Source organism: Eucalyptus grandis, chromosome 6, assembly GCF_016545825.1.
Source record: "Eucalyptus grandis isolate ANBG69807.140 chromosome 6, ASM1654582v1, whole genome shotgun sequence".
Classification (NCBI taxonomy): domain Eukaryota; kingdom Viridiplantae; phylum Streptophyta; class Magnoliopsida; order Myrtales; family Myrtaceae; genus Eucalyptus; species Eucalyptus grandis.
Window position 1 is genome coordinate 13,751,695 of NC_052617.1, and position 15,840 is coordinate 13,767,534.

The following is a 15,840-nucleotide window of genomic DNA, read 5'->3' on the forward strand; positions in this document are numbered from 1 at the left end:
AAGGATTTTTTCTTTTGCATCTTTGGTGGAGGAGGAATGTGTTTTAATGTTGCGGCAGTCTGAGTGTGAATGGTTTTCATATGTTAGGGGGAGATGGCAGATGCGCCACGGGGGCCGAAGAAGGGTCCCCTTTGGAAATGGGTCCTGCAAAATGGAAGTGGTTGGAAGTGTCAGTTTTGTGGAAAAACTTACGGGAATAGCCACACTTACTCTGCTAGGATTCGAAGGCATCTATCTGGACTGCCGAATGTGCGGCGTGGTGGTATAGAAATTTGCACCAAAATCAGTGCGGAGCTTAGGAATATATTCCGACAGGAATTTAGGATAATTGATCCAGCTCAGGTAGCTGCAGCTCCTGGAGCTGTTGGTGCTGCACCTGGAGCTGTTGGTGCTGCACCTGCACCTGGAGGTGTTGCAGCAGGTGTTGCTGCTGCACCTGCAGCTGTTGCTGCTGCACCTGCAGCTCCACCACCTAATGCAGTTTATTATCAAGATGAACCTGAGGATGATGACAACTCTGAAGATTTATCTAATCCTCCAGTTTTCGAAGGCCTAGAAGATATACTAGGAGAGATATATGAAATGGACTGGCAGCAGCAGCATGCTCCATTGGTGCAAGGAGTAAATCAGAATCCAGATGAAATGGAATTGGTGCAAGGAGTGAATCAGTATCCGGATGAAATGGACATAATTCATCCCGGAGGAGAGCATCCTCATGGACAAGAAGAACAACCTGACCAGCATCAGCAGGGCCTGGGAGTTCAACCTGACCAGCATCAGCAGGGCCTGGGAGTTCAACCTGAGCAGCATCAGCAGGGCCTGGGAGTTCAACCTGACCAGCATCAGCAGGGCCTGGGAGTTCAACCTGAGCAGCATCAGCAGGGCCTGGGAGTTCAACCTGACCAGCATCAGCAGGGCCTGGGAGTTCAACCTGACCAGCATCAGCAGGGCCTGGGAGTTCAACCTGACCAGCATCAGCAGGGCCTGGGAGTTCAACCTGACCAGCATCAGCAGGGCCTGGGAGTTCAACCTGAGCAGCATCAGCAGGACCTGGGAGTTCAACCTGACCAGCATCAGCAGGGCCTGGGAGTTCAACCTGACCAGCATCAGCAGGGCCTGGGAGTTCAACCTGACCAGCATCAGCAGGGCCTGGGAGTTCAACCTGACCAGCATCAGCAGGGCCTGGGAGTTCAACCTGACCAGCATCAGCAGGGCCTGGGAGTTCAGGGAATTGAACTAGCAGATATTATAGCGAGGAGAGACGCATCAGCCGCTGTCATCAATGCAGTAACAGGCAATATATATGATCTAATGTCAAGGTATCAACAACTAGTGACTGGTAACTTACGTATAAACCACATGTTAAATGGAGGAGGGCCTCCTCCTGCACCAGCTGAGCTAGAACAGCTTGATGAAGCTGTGGCTTACATCCAAGCATATTTTGGACTCAATCTGTAATCCCTTTATTAGTTTATTTCTTTTCTCCCACGAACATATTGCCTGGATTTGAGTTCTCTGCTTTCAATGTTCTTTTCTCCCACGAACATATTGCCTGGATTTGTCGTTTCTATGTATTTTCTAAAGTTGCTCTGATTTCAATGTTCTTTTCTCCCATGAACATATCTCCCCATGCAAGTTTATGAAATTGGCATGCTGGCTTGAGTGATTGACGGCGTCCATTTGCAAGGAAGTGACAATGAAAATAATGCTATCTAAAATTCAATTAAATTGAGATTAGCTTATATAAGCAGATAAGTGGGAAGTCCATAAGTTTTAGTCTATTATATAATTTAGATAGTGGACAAGCAGATATGGTCTCACGTTTAAATTATTAGGCCGCGGTTTGTACGTCTGATTAGGTAGGCAAGTGTCTTTATTGGTATTTTCTACACTCGATTGTTAACAACTCAAATGAAATACATGTGAAAATTACAGACCCTAAAAATGGGAAAAGTTAGATTCATGTAAAATATGTTAAACAACAAGTGACAAGTTTCAAATTAACGGGATACCAAATCAAGGTGAAGCAAGTTTTACCCCTTGCAAGAACGCATGTCTGGTAGTAATTAGGGGGAAAATTAGAAATATCGAAGGGCTTCAAAAATAAAATGAGATTGATATTGACTAATTTCCCAACCATGAAGGCAAGTTGAACTCGTCTGCTTCGAGAGGATGGGATAAGATGAACTTGGAAGTCTATGCGAACCTTTCAGAGAAGACTTGTGTCGATAACTTGGCTTGTCAGAAGGCTAAAACCTACCGTGAATTTAATATAGGTTAGAGCACTCTCAGCCGCCACCTAAGTCATTCTCATGCTAAACTGCAAAATGGGGTGGCCTGGAATTTTCGGCCTCCTCTGTTTCCTCTCTTTCTAGCATTCCTTCATTCCCTTTGCCTCACCCATTTGCCCTCCTGACCAGCGCCATGCCTGGCTTCTTTTCAAGAATTCCTTCGTGGCGTCCCACTATAGTTGTGACAAATATGCTGGGGTCACTTCTTATCCAAAGACAAACTCACGGAACAAGGGTGTAGATTGCTACTTGTGGGACGGTGTGACTTGCGATAATGTCACTGATTATGTCATTGGTCTTGATCTTACTTGCAGTTGGCTTTGTGGTGCTCTCCATTCCAATAGCTCCATCCTTCTCTTTCGCTATCTTCAGAACCTGAACCTTTTCAATGATAACTTTGCTAGCTCACACATTTTGCCTAATTTGACTACATTTGACAAAATGAGTCATTTGAGTCTCTCTAGTTTGCACTTTTTTGGCACCATTCCAAGTGAAATCTCTCGTCTCTCCAAACTGGTGTCACTTGATCCCTCAAATAATTATGAAGTACTCTCAGGTTGGAAAATTCAATCTTCATAACGCTTCTTCAAAATACAACGGATTTGAGAAAGATTGTTCTTGATAATTTAGATATGTCTATGGTTTCACTAATATCCTTTGCCAATTTGTCTTCTTCTTTGACATATTTAAGCATTTATGGTTGTTCCTTAAGGGGCATATTTCCTCATAAGATTTTTCGATTACCCAACCTTATAACTCTCCATATAATTACCAATCACAACGTACATGAGATTATTCCCCAATCCAATTGGACTGGTCCTCTTGTGTCCTTATCTCTCAGAAATACAAGTTTTTGCAAGAAAAATACCTGATTCAATTGGTAACATGAAGAGTTTAAAAATTTTAAATCTTTGCAATTGCAAATTTAGACACATCCCCTTATCACTGTGGAATCTCAAGCAACTTCAAGTTGTATATCTTGCCAGGAATAAGTTGAGCGGGGTTGTAGAGTTTGAAATCTTAACAAAGCTTAAAAATCTACGAATGCTTAATATTTCTCAAGAACTAAATCTAACTTATAATAGACTATACTATACATTTCCGATGCTTGAAGGGTTGGGGTTGTCGTATTGCAACTTGACCAAGTTCCCCCATTTCTTGACTTCGTTGAAAAGATTAATCGTCTTAGACCTCCATTCCAATAAGATTAATGGGGAGATTCCCTATTCGATTTGTCAACTGAGTTCACTCCAGTTTATGTATCTTTCTTACTATAATCTCTCTGTGAATATACCATTGTGTTTTGGTAATATAACCAATTTTTTGCATTTAGACTTGACAAGCAATAAACTAAAAAGGCCCTTACCATGCTCCTTAGCCAAATGCACAAACTTAACAAAATTACGTCTTAGTTACAATGAGTTCAGTGACATCTTCCCATCTTCGCTGAAAGCACCACTCCGTAACACAAAAACACCCCCATCAAATCAAAAGCACCGTGTTCTCCATCGCCTTTCGAAGACGGAGATCACTGCATTTGCCAATTCGCCAGCAGGTCACGCGGCATATGCGACCGCGATCCTCCCTACTTCGTGCTGACCAAAGCCCCTATCCCCGTCATGATGAACCGGAACGTGTTCGAATGATGTCTCGCTTTCTTTGAAAAAGACAGAACAACACGATCCCATGTTTCGCAGGGGATGTTCTATTACCCCTACCCTTTTCACCATTTCAATTAGATTACCTTCAAAGAAGCGAATATTTCATTTGGACAACGAAACTAATCTCGATCCCACGTCACGACACCTCACGGACGTAATGAAAGCACCAGAACGACAATGTTTGCAGCAGAGGACCCCGTCTGCTGATGCTAGCATACGCTGAGCATGTACGATTAAATGCGCGTGTGGGCACATAAATACACAATATCCAGATGGACCCTAGAGATTTCTGAAGTTACGTGGTCATAGAATAATTGATGAACTACGGTAGCACCAATAAATCTGTCCCCCACCTAACGAGCTAGTAGCTATGCACCGTAATTAGCCCCTCGAGCCTCGACTCGGAAGCGGTCCATCCGTCCCCGCCGTTCTTGTTTTTCTCCGGACTGCCACATTCAACTGCCTCTCTTTAATGTGTCGAACATGATATTGTCCCACTTGATTTGATGTATGCCAAGACCTACGCCATGCATACGTAATACCTATCGTTATGCATGCTCTAGTCGACGGGTTTTATCTGTTTGTGATCTTTGTTTTTTCTTGGCAAGCGAAAGAGAAATAGGTACTAGCAAGATTCCTTTCGAGGCCGGAGTATATGTTTGTCGTTCTGCTTGGGTGACTTGATTGGATAGTAAGCTTCGCTATCCAAATAAAGGCCATTCGATGCTGTAATTTTCCACGATTTGCTGGGTTGAATAGGATTTCTGGGCGTGGACTGCTGAGCTCGACCTTGAAAATGATACTTGGGTTTTCACATTTACAGTAGTTGCTTATGGAAAATCCTTTCCATTGCGTGAATGGAGACTGAAATCGAGAAAGAAACGAACGTAAGACCAGAAATCAACTGCTTGTACTTAGTCGCGACAAGGATGCTATCAGGGATGGTCGGAGTAGTTCTCGGATAGAAGCACCAGTTCAGAGCCTCAATTTGGGAATTGGACCGGTTTAGGATGCTTCTCAACTTTGTTACCCGTGAACCAATTCGGTTCACTTATGAACCAGCCTAGAACGAGTCAGCTCATTGCCTACTTGAGTCGGTTTCGATGTTGAACTTTGACTTGGGAGCCGAACTGGTTCGAACATGTTCTCAGCTTTGTCACACGTGAACTAATCAGCTCCTGCACGTTGAAGTGCGTTCTAGCGTTAAACTGGACTTAGTGCGCAGTCCTTAACGCTATAGACTAATGATGTGAAATAAAAGGAAACTATGTCAGATGTTTGATATATCAATAGTCTAATTGCAGTATAAAGGAATAATTGTATGTGGACATATCCTTCTAAGTAGTCTTCACTTTTTCCATTAGAGACATAAAAAGAGGCAACCGACCCTGCCCAAGTCGTCATTGATGTCACTATGAGAATCTAGCACCCGCTACTAAAGAATGCTTGAGTTTAAGACTATTAAGGGATCGCCACCTACAACCATACTCATAACCCACTAGTCTAGAGTAGGCTAAGTTCGATACCAATGTCACGAACTCACTAAAGCTTTGGATATTCAAGAACACGTTCAAAACCAAGATTCACAAGTAAGTTCCTTTTCGCGATATCGCATTCGATTTCAAGAAATAGAGAGAGGCAGTTGATGTGGTCATACATTATCATCAACACCATGAGAATCCCTCGCACCCATATGTTCAGATTCGAGACTATCAAGTTATGACTCATCACCCACCCATAACCCATTAATCTAAGATTCATAACTCATTCAACAAGATTGAGATACACAGAAGGTGCACTGCTACAAGCAAAGCTCATCACGCATATTCGCTCTTTGCACGAATGGTAAAAGCCGATGTCATTACACCATTATCATCGGTCAGCATATGGCACATTTACGTTGATCCTCCTTCGTGCCATGGAATTCAACGCTGAAAAAAAATTGAAGACACGATCCTCGTTCAACACAAAAGACGAGGACGCAGACAAAGTTAAGAGAACGCTATTTGCCAAAACAGTTACGACTAGTGTTCTTGGTATGTGCAATTTTAAAACGCGCCCGAGACCATCTCAAGGGCGCCATAACTCGAGGGGGCACGTAAAGACAATGTCAGTCATCGCAGCCAAAAACGACATTATGACATGGTCACCTCTCTCATAGCAGACCGCGCAACGATGAGAACGCAGCGACATACACGACATCCGCATTGATGAGCACACCGAATCGTGTGAAAGTTTAGAAGCTACTCATCTACAGCGACATTCAATACCGCAGCTCTCACTTTAGAGACGCTGATGATCTTTTCGACACGTGAATCTCATTATGCCCGCATTGATGGCAGCTCTGACTGGCCCCCCCAAGGTTCATCTCCCGAGAGGCGACATTAGCTATTAACTTCCCTCCATGTGAACCCGAAACTTGCTATGTATTTCTCAAATATATGATCATGCGAACCTCTAAAAGTGGTTCCACAAAATGCTGTGATTGGGAATCACTTTCCAGCTTAATAATTGCAGCCTTTAAAGAAATTGAATATCCAATGCAATCATATAGGTAAAAAGTAGCGCAAGGTTTGGCCCTACGCACAGGAGTTTGGAAACATGTCCCGTTATACTGATGAAGCATGCATTCATTCATACATTCAGATTCCAACTTGCATAAATATGATACTGGGAACTCCGACCAGGCGCAGCAGAAGCGCCAGCACGACGTCAATCCCTCAGCGATTAACACCAAGTTATTTATTCATAACCTAAGAGCAAACACACTACCTTAAAACAAACTTGACCTTAACAAACAGCACACACGAGACACAGATAACGAGAATGAGAATGAAATTAGAAACCCTAGCAACCATGCAGTGTGACGTCAGAAGTTCCACATGCAGTCAAGCTCCGACGAGCCCATTCCCATTCGGCCACCGAGGTCCACCGCCTTCTGATCATCCGGAGCCGTCCAGTTCCCCAGAGAGCTCGAAGTCGAGCTGACCAAATCATTAATTCCACCACTCAGATGCTGGTTACCGGAGAAGAAGTAAGGCAGCTGGAGATTCTCCTGCAAGGACCTCAGGCTCGGAAAAGCCGAGACGCCGATGCTCCTGGAGAATCGGGTCATCGGGTCAGTTGCATTGATCAGGGGGGCCGTGGGAGGAGCCAGTTGGAAACTAGGGTTGCTGCCGAAATTGTGGGTTGCCGACGAGGCGGCAGCGGCCGTGGAGAAACAGGACACGTGCTCCTTAGGGATTGAGCTGTCGTAAGAGATGGGGACGCGGTCGATGAACCCCGCGGTGGTTGAGGTGTAAGGAGAGGAGTCGAGCAGTGGTGGGAGAGACACCGAGGGTGAACCGATTTCCGGGTACAGGTTCATGTGGGCCATGCGGGTCTTCTTGCCACCACAAGGGGCGGCTGCGCCGCAGCCGTTGCTGGACTTCTGGAAAACGCGGGAGATCACCCACTCATCCTGCAAAGCAAAGCCAAAACGGTTTACATAGAGAAAAAAGACGATGCTTTTCAGAAATGCATCGGATACCATTTCGTGCCGAGGCACACGCACAATAAATGCAGTAGTCATTGTTCAAAACTAGCCACTATTAGTAATAACACTCTGATCAACCTTGGGTTTCGTGGAAATCCAACGGAAGTGTGCTCGGCGAATAGTCCTGGCACTAAACCGTATATGAAACATCTTTAACATCTCTAACAATTAGAAACCAGTAACTCAAAACAACTTGCGGAATTAAGTCGTCCTACAAAGCTGTTCCCTGACATGACCCCCAACTTACATGACAACTTGCGGTGTCATGGAAATGACTACTCGGCGTCTTCACAAGTGAATATAATCACTAGAATTATAATTTTAAGAATGAGAAACTCACTGTCAGAAAAAGAGGAAAAAATCCTGAAACCCTGAGGGGATACGTAACTCCAAATAAATGCAGGAAAATCTGAATGACACTTCGACACGTTAAACTTCAAAACGGAAATGAAATGAGCGGGTCAAGAGGTCAACTTCCGGCGACAACAAAACAACAAAGTCACTTAAAAAACCCTTTTTAACGGCCCGAGGCTTAACTCGACTGAACTCTCCCATGCATACGAACTGGCTGTTCCATACACTGAGCATCTGCGACGTCTTCATGAAAGCAGTTAAAAGGCAAAGGTAACAGGGCTCGAGAAAGCTTCCAAGCGCAGCGAAGAATGCGAGTAACATTATCACTGACGCATTAAACCCGCAGAGAAAAACCACTCGAAGAGCGTAATCAAGACACACCTCGGAGACAGAGAAAGGGGAGGGAGAGAGAGAGACCAAAATGCCCCCAACAAAACGATACGATGAGACGACGTTGGAAGTGAAAACTAGTATAATACCTTGGAGGAGCGGGAGAGGAAGGGGTAGGCGAACTTGCCGTCGAGGCGGAACTCGTGCATGACCCAGTTGCTCTTCTCACCCTTAGGGGCTCGTCCCCGGTAGAAGACGAGGGTCTTCTTCATACCCACCAGCGACCCCGTCTTGCCGCTGTAGATCTCACGGTCCTTCCCCGTTGCTTTCCAGTACCCCGCCTCCGTCGCCCGGTTCGTGCGGAGCCCCGTCGGGTACTTCCGGTCCCGCAGGCTGAAGAAGTACCACTCCTTCTCCCCCATCTTCGCCTTCTCTGCAAGAGACAGTGTCAGGAACACTCGTTCGAAAAGAGAGCGCCACCGCTGGTTGGCGTCCTGCGTAGCATTGTCTTACCGGGAAGCTCCCAGGGCTCGCATTTGTTGAGGTCGACCTCGGCGATGGCTCGCCCGGTGAAGCTGCTGTCCAGGACCTTCTTAAGCAGGTAGTACGTGATGAGCTCCTCGTCGGTGGGGTGGAACCGGAACCCCGGTGGCAAATGCCCGTCGCCATTGACGAGGTGGTGGTTGCTGAACTGGTGGTAGTTCTCCATGTCGAGACAAAGACAAGAAGCGAGCGAACGCAGCAAAACGATTCTCGAGTGAACTCGGAGGGGGGTCGTAGAAACGAAACCAAATGACTTCAAGAGAAACCTAGATTGACCCACGCGTCGGAAAGTGTGGAAGAAGGGGAAAACCAGGTCACATTCATTGCAGAGCGGACTGTGCTTGGTTCTGTTTAGAGTAGGGTTTGGTTAAAGGGAAGGAGGGGAGGGAGGTGGGTTGGGGTTATTATACGAAGCTGATGAGAGGGGAAGGATTTGATGAATCGAGAGTGACAGAGAGTAAAAATATAAAGGCAGAGGGAGGTGAGTTGAGAAAATCTGCGTCGCTCTCTGAGCCGTGACCTCTTCTGTCCCCTGCAACTCCTGCCAACACGGCCCTTATCATATCCATAGCTAGAGAGAGAGAGAGAGAGAGAGGACGATGATGTATGCTTCTGAGGGAGATGGAGTGGGCGGTGGGCACACACACTAGTTTTTTGCTGAGAGCGAATGCGTGCGGGCGTGAGAAAGTGTGCAGTGGGGTATTCCTGTGTCAGTGAGAAGGAAGGGAGAGAAAAATGTAATAATCATTTGTTTTACTCGTATATTATATTAATTTGGGTCGGGAACAGAAAGTAGTTTTTGCATCTGCGTGGGCGAGCGAGCCTAAACCCCAGATGAACACAGAGATCTTTCTCCTCCCCTCCTTCTCTTTTTCTTCTTTCCGCCCATGATTTTCAAAATACTTTTCATTTTCACCCTCTCTCTCTCTCTTTCTCTGCATAGATCAAGAAAAGCTGTTTCGTATCTCAAATATGTCAGCACAGTACAACATTTTATTTTCGGGAAAGAAACATTACTAGCAAGCCGGACACATGCGGAAAAATATTTTGCGAGAAATTGTTGCATTATTGAGATGGAACGGATAGGTCGATAGCTTCACTATTTTATGAAATTATGAAGGCAATAATGAGAAATTATTTGAAACCTCTCCAAGCTTTATTGCTCTGACTCGATTTTTTTTTTTTTTTTCCAGCTCGAGTCAAATTCAAGTATTTTGGAGCTTACGTTCGAAAATTATTTGGTTCACATAGCTCACAAATCAGATCCTGTGATTGTATTTTATAAATTCATTCATAAGTATTAAGATAGATGAGAAATGTTTGTTTTCAGCTCTTTTTTAAGTATTTGTGTTTGACCATATATAAGTCCACTGCATAGTAAATTTTTTTTACTCGATTCAGTTCAATTGGGCTTCAGCAAGCATCGAGCATTGTATGCTTAACTTGAGCAGACTTCGAAAAAAAGTCACGGTTATTCATTTAATTAAATTGGTCATGTTTGAGACTTAGTTAAAGCATTCATAAACTTGACCTAGTTATCTCATTGCACTCTTTGGGTGAGTATTGCAATGAAGATAAATGATTGATTGATGATTTTTAATTTTTGATATATCCCAAACTATTGAAAATTTAATAATAAATAATATAAATTGTCGTGAGGCCCACTCCTTCAATAATTCGCGACTCACAACGAATTTTCATATCAGAAAAGTCCTATTACAAATTAATGCAATTCACACCAAACTAATTATACACACTAAACAAATTAAGGTTACGTCATAATTACAATTTGTTTGAATTAGATTTGATTGATGAATGGGTAGCTTGCTCTCCCACTTAGGCTCGATTGGATCAGATAGCAAAATGGACTAGGCCGAATAAGTAATTTCCTTCTTCAACCTCGTTCACTCGTCCAAACTCGGCAATTTTCTCATAGAAAGAAAAATAGACATAACTCCCTAAAATGTCCTCGATTTTAGGTCAAATCCCAACTCATCCCCAAACTTTTTTGTTAAATAAAAAATTATTAACTTTCACTTTAGTTTCAAATCTATCAATACATTAGAATAATTGCTATTAATTTATTCTAAATTATCGACATCAAGGCAAATTAGAGGTTTGTCAATACCATGTTTTCATGGACAACTTGTAAAAAAGCTTATAAATAAGCTCATGTTGATAATTTTAAATAAATCCGTGGTGATTTTTGGAAGAATAAATTTAAAATTGAAGTGAAAGTTGGGGTTTTTATTTGGACAAAAAAGATGTTATGGGTAGAATTACGATTTGACTTGAAGTTGTGATTTTTTTAGAGCATTAACTAAAGGAAAACTATAACATTATTTAAGCATGGCGCATGCCTTGACAAGGATGGTTATTAACAAAGTTTAGTTCAAAATCTATAGAAAAATCCACACATAATTTCGACATTATTCATGAGATATTCTAGTCAAAATATCTATGTTGGTTTTGTTTGTTAACTGCTGTTTATTAGATAGTTTTGTCTATCCTTTAGCCTCTACATGTAATTTTAATTACTAAAAAGAAAAGACATGGGAGGTTACATCTCTTGCCAAACTTTCTTTTTCGGCCAAACGGCCTGAGATTTGAAAAAACGAAACAAATGATATTTAAAGTTTTCTTGACGTGCAATGTTATTGCTAAAGTTTAATTAATATGATGTGATTTCTGAATTATTAATACACGTTTGATTATTTCTCAAAATTTCATTACAATTAACATGTGATTTTGCGGTTTTCTGAAGCCGAAAAGAAAAGCGTGGGCGAATCAACCGCAACATCCTCGCTTTCGACCGAGGCGCTAGATTCAATTCTTTGCGTGCGCTATTGCCGTCTACTCTTTATGATTACGCGCCAGAACGCAATTTGCAGTGCCTATCCTGCGTACGGACCGTCCCGAGTTGTTTTGTAGCGGAGCAAACCGTGAAAAATAAAAAACTCACGGTTTACCCGCTACGCTCTTATAGGCTCTGTGCTTAGCCTCTTCCTTCTCGTTCTTTGCCGGGCTCCAATCCACGGCGAGCACGTGCAAATCCGCGCGACACGAACATCTTACGGTGTCGATAGTTTTGGTCTCGTTGGATAGAGATTTCAGGAGGTGTACGTGCTCTTTTCCATCGAATGGGGCTGCGAATCCTGCGTGGTTAGTCATCGTCGTTGAGGATGAAGAGTTCGACTCCATCGTGATCTGCTAGTGAATCCGAGAGTTGCCCAAGTACAGCATCGACTCTCATGACTAGTGTAAATCGCATGATTCCCGCCTCAGTCCACTAGTCAAAGCACAAAACGGGACATCGAAAATCCACATAATCGACGGCACGCGAGATTGAATATTTGTTGGAATTTTATTTGTTAAAATAAAATGAGTGCTTTTTTACTTTGCCCCACATAGAAAATGTGGAAGCAAGTGGGTCAATTTAAAAATGTAGAAATTCATTTTTGTAGTTAAAGAAATGATTGGGTGGGACTATACTTCACCATACCCTCGTGCGGGTGCGCGATTAGCACTATGCACGCCTGTGATTTAATTAGACTTAATCATTTGCTATTTATTTATTTATTAAAACGAAAATTCGAAATTCGAAATTCTATTTAAAAAAACTATTATTCCGAATTTTATTTGTGTCTTTTCAATAAGACCTTTAGAAAAAATTACTTATTCGATTTTGCAATTTTTTCTGAAATGTTGCAATTGTTTGGTTTTCGACTTCTTTCGAAGAGTCGCATTTGTTTATCCGAACAATTTTTTAAAAGACGTGTTTGTTTATTCTTTGGCAATTTTCACGAAGAGTTATATATATTTGTCATTTTTCGGAAAGAAAAAGTAATCAATTTTTTAGTCTTTTTTTTTAAAAACTGTAGCCAATTTTTCGATTGTTTTGAGAGATTGCGGAGAAATACTAGAATTGTTTATCTAGTATTCTCATCCGAGACTTTATTGTATCCTAGAGGATGTTTGCCCGTAACCATTAGCAACGTTATGGGGCAAATAAATTATTAAAGAAAGTGATATCACGTCTCAAAGTCCGAATTATTTTACTCGATCCGATTTCATTGTTCAATTCATTTCGAAACCATATTTTTCCAACAATATGTACAATGCGTATATCTCTTAACTAGCTCTCCCTCCCAGATCGGGGGTGAAAGAACTAGGCTGCTAAATCGAGGAGTCAACTTTTCGACCTACAAGCTCTCAGGACTAAATGGCATTACAATGCATCGATACTAAAATCCCTCCTCGTCGGGATAGACTCCAACGCTCTTTGACATTGGCACTTCTTGAAGATCTTCTCGAGCGCGAATAGAGAAGAGAAAAGGTTTAAAAAAGAAAAAGAAAAGGAAAAATGGGGGAGCCGAGAATGATTCTTATGTTGTCTCGTTCGTCTCTGATTGATTCCCTCTGCATTTATTCCTCGGTGAAAATGGTCGCGGTCGTCAGGGGTAAAAATCGACGGGGGAGGGGCTTTTCCTAATGTTGAAACAAATGAATTAGGTGGCTCCGCACATCCTTGTCATGCCACCTCACCAGACCCCATCAAAAATAGCAAAAAGGGTCTATTGCTTTCCACGAAATCATGGCCATCGTCGTCGCTATTTGTCCACCTTTTCGGAGATCTTCCCGCTTCTTCCCCCAGAATCGGGGCACATCATTAGAAGCGGGCCACAAAGAACGATGGACGGGCTGCATGTCGTACATCATCATCGGTTCTACAAATCGAAAAATAAGTGATTGCGTCGAACACTGATTTCTAAAATTGATACATCATCTGCTAATATTGAAAGCTTCGTGGCGGAGCCGTGGATTTGACGTTGCACGATTTGAGCAAGTACTATTCTCGCGGTGTGTAATAAATTGAACTTAGTCAAGGTTCAAACAGCTTTGTCCAAATGTCCACACCAGGACGCCGAAATGTCAAACTTAGCAAGATTGATGCAGAAGATTTGTATGGTACTTATAAGCGTCGGGCCGTCAATTTGCATGTAGTCCACCGACAGTCTAAAACGACATTTAATTAACCGATATTTTAAAATCGATCTTGTCTTGCCATTCGCCAGTGTTCTTAGTTACTAGGCTTTAGCTATGGAGGTCAGTTGTTCTCTCCTTTGATTTTAAGCTTTCCTTTAGCATAAGTTCAAATCCTCAAGTTACTCATCGATAATGTGAGAGCTCGAGCGTTGCTTGTAGGAATCGCTTGAGCTTTACTTTAACCTCGCATTTCGTGGAGAGGACGACGTCGGGTTCACTCCAAATAAGCAGCATCCATTCTCTCCAAAGTAAGAAGATAAACCACAAACTAAAATGCTTAAGAGCTTTCAATTTTATTCTGGTTTCATTTTATCCTATTGGAAAAATAAGCCACCTTTTAAATCTTTTATCAATTGCATCTCAGATCCTTTAGCGCCATTTTTGAAAGGTAATATTCTGTAGAATTACCTTTTCTATATCATATATCGGAAGATATTCTGTAGAATTACCTTTTTATATACTATAATATTTTGAATTATTTTTGTAAACAATATAGGTCATTTAAACAGAGTGTGAATTTAATAGGTATCTTGTCAGTACATAATCCTAAAAAAGGAAATCAATAATGGAATAGATTTGATATGTTCGGGATTGTTTCGATAGCCCAAAATAGCGGTGATGAAAATCGAAAATGGGAAAGCGTTTATAATACTTTTATTACAATAGGCAAAAAAAAAAAAAAAAAACTTGGACATTGTATGTACTCGTTTTTTAAGTGATTGAAGGAACGATATTATTATTATTATTATTTTTCGTGCGTGTCCCTCTCTCTTCATTTCCCTTTTTTCATTTTTTGAAAAACGCTCTTGATGCATCGACTCAAAAGTCCCATCCATCCATCAACCCGTCCATCAACAGTGATCAGAAGAGGGGAGGAAAGGAGGAGGAGAGAGCAAGGGGGGGAGTGATGCTACCGGATTTGGACGCGTCATGCTCGGATTTTGAGGGCTTCCACCCCTCCTCCTCCCCCTGCTCCCTTCGCAGGCTTTACATCAAATCACACCCACCCTCTCTCTCTCTCTCTCTCTCTCTCTCTCTCGCCTCTATTCATTCTCCCACTAATCCCTTCTGAATCTCTCTCTTACAGTCGCCCTTGCTTTTTCCTGGTTTCCGAGGAGGAGGCCCTAGGCTTACCTCAAAGCAGCAGTTTGCTTAAAATAGCCCCGATCCCGCCTCCCGATCCCACCCCCTTTTTAGGCTAACGTCTCGCTTTGCCTTTTCCCTCCTTGGCGATCGTGTAGTTCAAGCCCAGCGGCAAAGGGAACATATTCCCCTCGGGCATTAAACCACCCCCACTAATCCTACGTTAATCATTTAATGACCCACGTAAAAGTTAACGTGCGCCGCTCCGCGTTTCAGCGTATATATAATACCGCTCGCGCAGCTCTTTGTTGCACCAGAAGGGAAGAAGGGATGTGCGCAGGCAGGTCTGTGCTGCGATTATACGTGTGGATAAGGTGGAGCTCGCTCTGTAAAATCCCGTTCTGTAAACGTGAAAGAGGTTGCGTGGTTTCGTTCTGCAACTATAACCCAGCTTTTAAATGCCTTTCGTCGACTTTTCATGTTAGCTTCTGTTCTCGCAACCAGCGAGGGGTGAACACCTGCCTCATCCCAGAATCAGACACAGAGAGAGACCGTGAAAATTGTCACGCGTTGTTTTAACATATACGAGATGCAACGTTCGAGATTCCTTCGACATGGGGACTCCTCTTTTTCCTGGAGGCAAGCGAGTGAAATAATAGATATTCCAAAAAGAATTATTGGAGGGATCGTTCTAAATGAAAATTACACGAAACTTTGGGAAAGAATAATTAATTTCCCAAGTGAATAGAAATTGGAGGGCCCGCTTCGACGGCCCCGCCAATCCCAGGTTTGTCTGCCCTTGTCCGTATCTGAGGATTATTAAATAAAATAAAAACAACATCTTCCTTTCTCGGATTCTCGATGGGCAAACTCTGTAAATCTGACAAAACAAAAAAGATGTAGTTTCCATCAACGGCTCTCCCATAAAGAGTTATTATATAAAATTAATCAAATAATTTTTCGCTTTCGAAATGACTTAACGCATACCAGGAGAAAT

The 15,840-nt window shown here is 42.6% G+C and overlaps 1 protein-coding gene across 1 annotated transcript; it reads right to left on the reverse strand.

Moving 5' to 3' along the window:
* Window positions 1-6,821: 6,821 nt before the first annotated feature.
* LOC104451522 (protein CUP-SHAPED COTYLEDON 2) lies at window positions 6,822-8,880 on the reverse strand. Its single transcript, XM_010066161.3, has 3 exons — window positions 8,685-8,880; window positions 8,321-8,604; window positions 6,822-7,412 (listed from the first exon to the last, which is right to left on the reverse strand). The coding sequence occupies exons 1-3, from the start codon at window positions 8,878-8,880 to the stop codon at window positions 6,822-6,824; spliced, it is 1,071 nt and encodes a 356-aa protein (XP_010064463.2).
* Window positions 8,881-15,840: the final 6,960 nt, after the last annotated feature.

What these genes read in the sequence shown, in the direction of transcription:
- LOC104451522 (XM_010066161.3), bottom strand. Translation starts at nt 8,880, where the DNA reads ATGGAGAACTACCACCAGTTCAGCAACCACCACCTCGTCAATGGCGAC. An exon ending in CGAGCCCTGGGAGCTTCCCG is followed by an intron (nt 8,605 to 8,684) that starts GTAAGACAATGC and finishes TGTCTCTTGCAG; the next exon opens with AGAAGGCGAAGATGGGGGAG. An exon ending in TCCTCTCCCGCTCCTCCAAG is followed by an intron (nt 7,413 to 8,320) that starts GTATTATACTAG and finishes TTTGCTTTGCAG; the next exon opens with GATGAGTGGGTGATCTCCCG.